This window comes from Anoplopoma fimbria, chromosome 19, assembly GCF_027596085.1.
Source record: "Anoplopoma fimbria isolate UVic2021 breed Golden Eagle Sablefish chromosome 19, Afim_UVic_2022, whole genome shotgun sequence".
In the NCBI taxonomy this organism is placed as follows: Eukaryota; Metazoa; Chordata; class Actinopteri; order Perciformes; family Anoplopomatidae; genus Anoplopoma; species Anoplopoma fimbria.
The window spans coordinates 1,800,625-1,810,691 of record NC_072467.1 but is presented as its reverse complement, the minus strand read 5'-3'; the positions used below and the strand labels follow the sequence as shown (position 1 = coordinate 1,810,691).

Below are 10,067 nucleotides of genomic sequence, written 5' to 3'. Positions count from 1 at the left end.
TCAGCTCAGCCCAGCCTGGATGCCTCCTCCACGGCATCAAGCCCCTCCTCGTTCATCGTACAGTGGAGAGAGATCTGGTGGGGTGGAGAGAAAAAAAAGAAAAGAAAAAAGGAAAACAACCGCATATCTATGCGCCGAAAAAAAAAAAAAAAAAAAAAAGGAAACAGCGTCACACAATCACCCATGGTCTCTGGTTATTATTATTATCATAGATATTAAAGTCAGATCAGGCTGGTTGATACAGATGGGCCACCATGTTAGTGATAGATAATCATGCGATGCACACACGGTTTTTTAGGATGACCGAAAAAGATTGAAATGACTCAGTTGTCTTTTATTTTGAAAAATGAATTTTTTGCTACACCTGCAGAGAGCGTTTCAGCAGCCCAGCCATCCGTGGAGGAGAGTCAGTGCTCCCAGTGCATGGATGGTAATGCTGTGAGTGGAATTATATGTGCAGCAAATGAATAATACAGTACATGTCAAAAGAATTGCATCCGGGAAGTAACATGTCATCTGTAAGGTTTTTTTTTTTTTTTTTTTTTTTGAAAGAATAGCTCTTCTATAGTTTTTTGCAAGCTGTTTGATGAATTCATAAGCCATCAATCTGCTTTTATTTAGTATTTGATGAGCAAATGTTCAGTTGCTTGCTCATCTTTGTGGTGATTAAATAATATAAATATATCAAGCAGATGAACATGTTTTTTTAATCTGAGCAGATACTGCCCTCTAATGGAGATGTTCAAGCAGCCATGCAAAGATGAGCTCAGAAACTTAGAAAAGGAATCAGGGGCTTCCAATTTTAATGAACTACATATCCATATATATTATTCATATTTCATATGTCTCCCTGGTATGCATTGTTATTTTTTTGCTTGCATACTTCCCCATTTCTGAATCTCAAAAAAGAAAATGCTGAACTACTTCCTAAATTTTTTGGTTAATGGAAAACCTGACAACAAGCTGAACTTTGACATGAAAACCTTTTTCTCCGTCCCATTAGTATGCATGCTGATAATATAGATAATAATCATAATTATAATAACAATAATAGACTTAATAAATATAATATATTTTAATTTGCTTCAAATTCAAACTTGGAAAATTTTGTGTGATTTGAGAGGAACAAGATGTCTGAGAGGAACACTTGAGTTACTGATGGGACTTGAACATTTTGGAAAAACATTTCTGAGAAGTTCCCCATTTAGGACCCTTTCCTGGTATATTGTTAGCATTGACATCATCCCGTCCTTTATTGCCTGGTAACACAAGGTAACCAAGTTACACCACTTGAACCCTGGCCATGGCAGAGAGGAGCTTTATGACAGGATCCCTCCACTTTCTCTTAGTCTTACTTTAAAAAGACTAAAACAAGCAGAACTGACACAGGTTTGTTTGATTTTTTTTAGTTGCACTGTTTAAGTCCGATTGGCTCCAGTCCCCATGTGACCCGGAAAAGTTTAAGCGGGTACAGATTATAGAGGGATGGATGATTAAATCTCTGTCAAGAATTTTTGGGGGGATTATGCAGTAACTCTCAAGCAATAGCTGTTCCAGTGTAGGCTTTTTTTTTTATTGCATTTTGGTGATAATTCATATCATAGCTGCTTTGTGTGCCACCACAAGAGGGTAGCACTGACATGGCAATGTTTCAATGAAGGTTGAAGACCTATGGAGCTGTCCGACTGGGACTTTTGATACCAATTCTATCAAGAATTTTCCAAGTGAAGTCCTGATGCAGCAAATTAAAATGTGCTTGGCATCTTAATATTTCTTTAAAAAATTAGTGTGATATAACATCAGTGACGTACTGGAATAAGCATTTATACAATATACGAATACCAGATGGTTCAACCAATAGCACACACATTTATTTAAATATCACAAGGACTTCAGTAAGAAGTTACTAGGAGATTGACCTGTAGCTCTCCTAAACACAGTGAAGCTAGGCCAGCTTTATCCCTTGAACTTTTGCCTTAACGGTAATGGCACTTCAACTGTTCTAAAATTATTATCTTATCAGATCACCTTATTTATGTTCAGAGAACAAGGTCATACACACCATCTGATTTAAATAAATGGAAAACTAACACTTCAATCAAAAGCTTTCCATTTGCTTAAAAAACATGGCTCACTTTCAAAGTAGTAAGCTTATCTAACTAAACAGTGGGCTCTGTTGTCGTTTGGATATTTCCATGGGAACCAGTGGTCAAGGAGGGAGGGAGGATCCTGTTGGAGCAGCACAGGGGGGCGGGTGTTTCATCCACTGGTTTCCTGCTTCATTTAAACTGTCCTCATCTCTTAACAGCCACATATGCGCTGGTTGTGACAAGAGAGAACCTCTATCTGCCGTCAAGAGAGCCTCACAGATTTTTCACAACCGCCTTTCAGCTGTAGCCATCAATCCATCCTGTTCAGGACAAGCTTGTGGATTTTCCATATCTTCTGAATACAAGGTAAGAGAACCTTCTTGCAAAGTTTATGATTGTAGATAATATGACATGATTTTCTTTTACATCCTTTTTCCATGTGTTTTAGAAGACTTTGCAGCAACTTACAAGCACATTTTGTTAATTTTACAGAGTTTCCTAACCTCTACCAGAGGACCCATGTGGGTGGTGGAGAAGATCCGTGTGTCAGTGGAGAGATCTAACCTGCCAATCCCATCAGCCGAACTCAGTTTTAAAATTGGGGACATCATGTTTGGAGAAAAAGCTGAAAAACCCAAAAGGATTTCTCTCTGTCCTTATGTCATCACCCCCGACAACATCCCAGAGTTCTGCATCCCCCCAACAATCCCATCCCTGCAGGAGATGAAGAACGCGGAGCAGAGCCGAGCTGCGCGGGTTATCAAGGTGTCTCCCTGTGAGAGGGTTAGCCCCGAAATAGAGGTGACACATTATGAGCCCATGAACTCGCACATTATCCAGGTGGAGAGTGTGGATGAGGGCCCCTATGATGGCTGCAGCGATGAGGAGACCACCAATGCGGACCCCCAGAGCCAGGCTGCCTTGTCCCTGCCACACATGGCCAAAGCTCAGACCTGCTACGGCTTTTGCACCTTACTGGAGAGCCCCCACACCAGGAGAAAGGAGTCGCTCTTCCACTCCGATCCTGGCTCCTCTCCCCTGCTGCTGCCCAGGAGTCGATCCAGCGTGTGCTCCAAAGTCTCCCCCTCCACCTCCCCCTCCTCCTCTCCTTCCTCATTCAGCCTCAACAGCCTGACCTCCAGGCTTTCCCCGAGAGGATACACCCTGAACTGGCAGGCCACTCTGGACAGCGATACAACTTCCTCCACTGAATCCTCTCCTTTCAGCTCGCCACTGCTGACCAGGTGCCCCGCCAAGTCTTCCCTCTTCAAAGCACTGAGCCATGAACTGCTGTTGTCAAGGAACATGAGAAAGGCAATGGTGTCCAGGAACAATTCCCTGTCCACAGATGAAGGCAGCTCCACAGACAATAGCCCCAATGTCATGAGGAGGGCATCAGATGGGTTAGCCGAAGGCCTGCCGAGCAGCTACAGCCTGGCACCACCCAGCATCTTCCCCACGGATTTGACTCTGCACAGAGAGAGAGTAATGAAGGAGAGAATGGCACCCATAGGAAAAGATGGCAGCCTGAGACTCTCAGCAGAGTACTGCCCAGATAACCAGAGACTACGGGTTCGACTGATCAGTGCGGAAGGCCTGTATCCGCTCTCTGTCGACCCTAAGATTATCAACTGCAGCGTCAGCCTCTCTCTGGGGCCCGGAAAAGTCCAGAAGCAGCGCAGCACAGTCATCAGAAAGAGCCGTAATCCGATCTTCAATGAGGATTTCTTCTTTGATAGTATCTCAGAGGAAGACATTAGCCAGCGTTCCCTTCGCTTTAAAGTGGTGAACAAAATGTCCAGCCTGAAAAGAGACTATCTCCTGGGTGACTGTGATTTGCCTCTTTCTAGCATTGTGACATCATAAAGTACTTCCTTAACTGTTAATTTATGTGTTGAATTATTTATTTTCATTTTTGTATTGTAAAACAGGATGTTATCATGATTAAATTATTGAAAAAACACTGCATTGTTTGTCTTTAATACGTTTCTAAAGGAGACTATGCTACAAGTTTTATTGTAACATCGTTAAATGTTCAGAAAGAGTTCAGCCAGCTTTCTCCTTATCCATGGTCAGAATTCAATTATCAGGATAAACAGAATTTTGGAAAACAAACTGCACCACCAACAAAAAGTGAATCCCCACTTTATAATTGCTTTTTAAACAAACACAAACATGATAATACGATAATTTACTGCCCTTTGGTGTGTTAATGTGGCTTCAACATCAGACAACCACCATCTCCTATTTCTCCTAAGCCTGTTGTTTTCTCCGTGACCTTTCCAATGATTAAAAATAGAAAACCAGAAACCTTAGAGGGGAGTTTTCACCGTTGAGTATGCATAATTTGAATCAGTGCACAAAAGAAGCTCTATCTGCCTCGCTCCTCCTATGATACAGAAGTTACTGTTCATGAGGACAGAATAAAAACTTAAGTTGTTTGAGAAATTCACATTCTACAAGTTGAATAGCATGTTTCTTTTTTTTTTTTTTAAACATATTCTCATACAAGGCCAGGTTGTTGTTAGTAGTTGTTTAAATTTTAATTATTAAATCCATTTTTTTGTTTCAGGTGACAAGGCATTATAATAAACTACCCTCTGCTCTCAATGAAAAAATATAAATTATGCCTAGAATTGGAAAATCATTTAGGCAGCAAAACAGCTAAGTAAAACATGAAGAATTCAACTGTGTATGAACTCAACCAGCCGGGTTTTTTTCTTAAGAGAACTACAAACAAAAAATAGCAACTCTGTATGCAATATACACACATGTTTACTCAACAGAACAGAGCAGGAGGCCTTAATGTAGACTCCAGGCACGTATATCCTGCTGTTTTCAGCAATAAAGATCAGGCTTAAAAGCACGGCTGCCATTACAGCTCCTAGTTAAAGATTAATAGGTTTCTCAGGGCTCAGAAAAGCTTGGATAGGGGACCGATAACTGCTGGTTATACAGTATATGACAAAACAACCTACAGTATATGTATAGTAACGCTTTATAATGCAAATATTTTACTAGATTTAACAGTTTGAATTGTGCCACTGGGAGAAGCCTTTTGAACTACAGATTCAGCGTAGCCACAAAGACCTTCAATCCCTTCCCGATTGTTTTGATGGAAATAAGGGGTTTTGTGTTTCTACAATACGAGGCCTAACACACGCCTTTGTGTATTACATAAGGAGCATCTCATTTGTGACACAGAATCACATAAACATCCCACACAGACGACCTATATTCTTCAATACCTCTCTTAAATGGATGCATTACCAGATCGTGTGAGGAGGCGGATACTTTTGTATTGCGTGTTGACTCAGCTGTGAAATACCTTGTGATAAATGAGAATTACCGGTGATTCCCCTTGCTGGTCAACCACTGATAGGATTCGGGAGGGATTTCCATGGATCTATCTTCATTCAAACAAACAGAAGCGTTGGTTTTATATAGCACATTGGTTACAGCCGTATTAGGGCCTTGATCCAAGCTGGTGCCGCTGTTACAATAACATTATTTAGCGAAATCATCAAATAACAGCTTGTCAGTAATTCATATTCCTCCTTGAAAATTGCTACTCCCTAAAAAAAAATGTAGTGCATCATCAGTGTTGACTTCATGCTGTACCACTGTACATTCAACCAATAAAATATTCCACCATCCTTCCTTTCTAAAATGCGTTTCTCTTAATAAATAATACGTTAATTAAGTCGTAATTAAAGTCTCAGAGATCTGTTTCGGCAGGAAATACATTGTAATAAGTAATTTATATTGCCAGTTTGATAAGAAAACGCTGAAGATAAAATTGTTTTTATATTTGCCATTTAAATATAAAAAAAAACATACTGCAATACTGAGAAATGGAAATCTATGATTGTGGTTGTGTACAGAAAGTGCAGTGTTTTGTACTTACTACTGATTACTAGAAGTGATTTTATATTATCTGTAGGAAACATCTGTCTCCCTCAGAGCTGTGCATCATGAATGCAAACGCACAACAGGGGAAGTGCACTGGCTTAATCTCAAGTGTCTGAAAACAGTTGCCTGGTTACCTTCATTCACCAGGATGCCTTTTACAATTTCAAAGTAATGAGCTGGAATTGACAACAACCACATTTAGCAGTGATTGGGTATACTTGCATTCGTTGAACTGTATGTCCTACTTCTTTTCAGCTTTGTATTATCAGCAAAACCTGTATTAGCCGCTCTTGATTTCATACCAAGAAATGCCAACTATCTCCTTCCCCTATGATATCTCACTTGTTTCCAGCTTCCAGAGATATTGGGTCTGTTCAAACCAGTTTCCTTATCTCTTTTTCTGTTTTACCAGGCTCCTATATTGTGCCAAAACATATAACATGCCACATAAAATGTTACTGTAAACACGTTTAGTAACCAGTAGGTCCGTAACCACACCCTCTAAGGTTCTCACGGTAACAGCAGCTGTTAAAACTGGAGTGACGAAGGCTAGTGGTCCTCTATTTTCATTTGTTATCCACCTCTCACTGCAATAAAGTTTCCTGTGAAAATTGCCTTCAGATGACGTGTTGCATAGGCATGATGTTTTCAGGACAAAGTATGAAGTCCAACATTGGTAGAACAGTAAAAAACGTAATTTGTAAGTTGATAAGGAAAGGCGTTGAGCTCATTGACTACATACAAGCAGATGACCATTAAAAGGGACGGTCTTTGTCTTCTAATGGTTGAAACTACTGCACACAGTCATATTTACTTGATGTAATTAAGATAAATCCTTTCAAAAAACAGATTTGATCTTCGGTTTCAATATTAAACAACTTTAATCAAATTACCTGATTAAAAGAGGTCAAAATACTCCATGACGTCTAATGTTTGTTTCAGGGTCATGACATTTATGTCCCCTCTCTAATACATTTTAAACACCGCCTTAAATCTTCAGCTTTGCACCAGATTAGTGGAAGTCATGAGCAGTCTATGTGTCATATTTTAGCTGTGTCATTGGGCTGTGTGAGGAAACATCATGTAAGATGAAACCAGACCTGACTGAAACAGACACACACTGCCAATGCTGGATGATGCTCCAAAACTCACTGGAGTCTGCAATATTAAATTAAGCTAGGTTAAAAGTTATTTATAACAACTTACTTCGCCTACAACTATTGAATGACGCAGTACTTGTGTGCTGAGACAATTGGTAGACCCAACAAAAGTGACTTTATGGTTTAATTACTCAGAATATTTGATTTGACTAAAAATATCCCACCTTATTGACATTTCCAGCAACCATTCAGGTCTTTCAATCTGCCGCTGTCTAGTCAGTCACAATGTCTATTTAACAATAGCACAAAACCAACCGGATGCAACCGGCAAACATATTGTTATCTGTATAGAAATTCACAGTTTACGATAAGGCCGTGAGCAAACCATGCCGTGTCTGCACGTAGCAGACTCATCACTTAGCCTGTGCACCTGCCCTGTGTTGCACCACCCACTCAATCACCTCAGGCGGCGTATGGAGCCGAGTCCAAGCGTGACCTGTTCAGTACATAACAACCAAACATACTGAAGGTTGGACTTCCTCACATCTGATCAGACTTATATAAACAGAACCGGGGTGTTTGAACTTGCTCAACCCTGCTCTTTTTCACACGGTGGGTGCGTAGACTCCACATGAAGGTAAAGCAATCACTCATTTGTCACAAGCATGGCTGTTTGAACATTGTGTATCTTGACAGTACGTCAGTAAACGGTGGAGGCTAATAATAACTCATCATGAGGCCTTGCGTAACACACCAGTTGTGTGTGTTCATTTCTCAGTTGCCCCCAAGTCTGTGTCTGATAACACCTGTGAGCAGGCACACGATGATGGGATGGTTAAATGCATTAGGACGATCAAGACGGGGCTTGCAAAATGTCGTCTGAATAGCCATTAAACAGTTACGCAAATAGTCTGCCATGGCACAGGTCATGTGACAGGTGGGGTAGACTCAGGAATAGCTGGATTGTTTTTTGATGAATGCTAACTTTCGATTATACAAATGTTGACACGGTTAGTGATTAAATACACAAAATGTAACATAAAAAAATCAACTAGTTTCTTTTACAATTATTTTTAAAGCACAATTGTCACAATGACAAGCATATTAAAACTCAAGGCAAAATAAACTGTGCATGATCTGTCACTGTGCATGGAAAGACGACACTGTCTTCCTGCCTGCCTTTCCGTGTTATTACCTCTTGCAATAGCGCCTTCCACTCCCATGGCAACGAGGCCCGGCTCCAAGGGAAACCATGGAGATCCTGCCTTTCATGTGTGAGATGCTTTTATTTCGACACATAAGTTGATAGAGGCTGTCCCTGTCTGTTTGATTCAGATGCATCTCCGCTTCAGTCGTGCTGCTGCTTGCATCCAAAAGCCAGCCGTCAATAGATCCTTCCTGTGCTTCAGAAATGATGTGGGAGGAAAAAACTGGATTATGCTTTGTGAAATCTCTGTGCCGTTCGGAGGCAAACATTCACATACATATAATTATAACTACTTTGTCTGGGTGGATGGAACATGTTTAAAATTAGGTTATTAATTTGATACAGAGCTCTACACCAAAATCCAACAATCAAGTGTCAAGACATGATATTATTTAAATAACTACGGTTATTGTTGTCCTTAAATCAGATTATTTTCATATGGATGGAAACTCACTTAAGCTCTTTGCATAGTGTGATGGTCATTAGCCAGTTTGTTTTGTCTGCCCGGTGTACCCACAGTCTGGTGCTTGATCAGTTTCCCTGAGAGGGAGAGGCGTTGAGACACATCTAGGTCTGTCTGTGTCATTTTAACCGTCCTACTTTCTATGATCCACTTACACAACCAACATCCAAACCACAGAGGGGCCTCACAGTCCCGATTACCTCGACTTTGTTTGTCCTTGTCTTTGAGATATTATAAAAGTTGTGGACTGCAGAACTGTTTATTTGCGGAGAGTGGATTTATGATCTCATCCTTAATCATTTGTCAACATAATTATCATGTTTCGGGGAGATATCCAATGTCACGGTAGTTCCACAAACACCAAATTCATTGAAATGCCATTTTCATTATAATGAACCAGGGAGAGGGATACAAGTCTCATTTAGATGACACATTGGCTCCTCTGCTTGCATTTTGAAGAACCAACAAATCCTTTAAAGCGTAATTATGATTTTAAAAACTACTCCATAGAAATGGAAACCCAATTCACAGATTTGAAGTCCTCTGACTTGGGAAATCAATTCACACTGGTAGATGGACATACTGTACCATCATATGACTCATAAAACGGCTGTAAATATAACAAATCCATCAGGTACAACCGATAACAAACGGTCAACACCATCTAGTCACGTTATTTAACTGAGGGTAAACATTGAAGCTAGGTGATGGGTCTTTGTTTGCCAATTTGGTTTACTGGGCAACCGACTGGTACAAACAAGGGAACATTGCAATGTCATTTTGTACATGTTTCACAACCTGTGACACTGAGGGAAGAGTTTGTCTCAAAGGCTGCCGAGTTAAACCCTGAAACATTCACGCTTCAAGCTCTGAGACTGCACTTTTAAGTTAGTATAAGCCTCATTTTCCACAGTAGTCAATGTCAGAGAATATAACAGCTACAATAAATCTGATGCGGGAAGAATTGGCTGCTTTTGAAGCACTGACACTGCTTTAATAAATGTCTCAACTTTGGTTGTAAGCGCAAGGTGCTGCTTCAGTTGTTGATGTTAAGACTGCACAGACTGAGGTGTCTTGGGGCAGGTTATAAAAATGACAGCTTAGAACTAGCTTTTCCACCACACAATCAAAGTTCTGTTTCAATTAGGCATCTTTAAATATGTATTCTTGTCACAGTGTCAGAATTGTCTCGCACCAAGGGACTAATACAATGATAAAACATTCATCCTCTAAACTGTATTATGAAACAAAAAAAAATGGTTTCTTTTTCAAAATAGATATGCCATTTTGGAAAA

General features: G+C 40.2%; 1 protein-coding gene across 1 annotated transcript; it reads left to right on the top strand.

Annotated features, from left to right (window-relative positions):
* Positions 1–2,609: 2,609 nt before the first annotated feature.
* Positions 2,610–3,956, top strand: c2cd4a (C2 calcium dependent domain containing 4A). Its single transcript, XM_054619483.1, has one exon. The coding sequence runs from the start codon at positions 2,610–2,612 to the stop codon at positions 3,954–3,956; it is 1,347 nt and encodes a 448-aa protein (XP_054475458.1).
* The last annotated feature ends 6,111 nt before the right edge of the window (positions 3,957–10,067 follow it).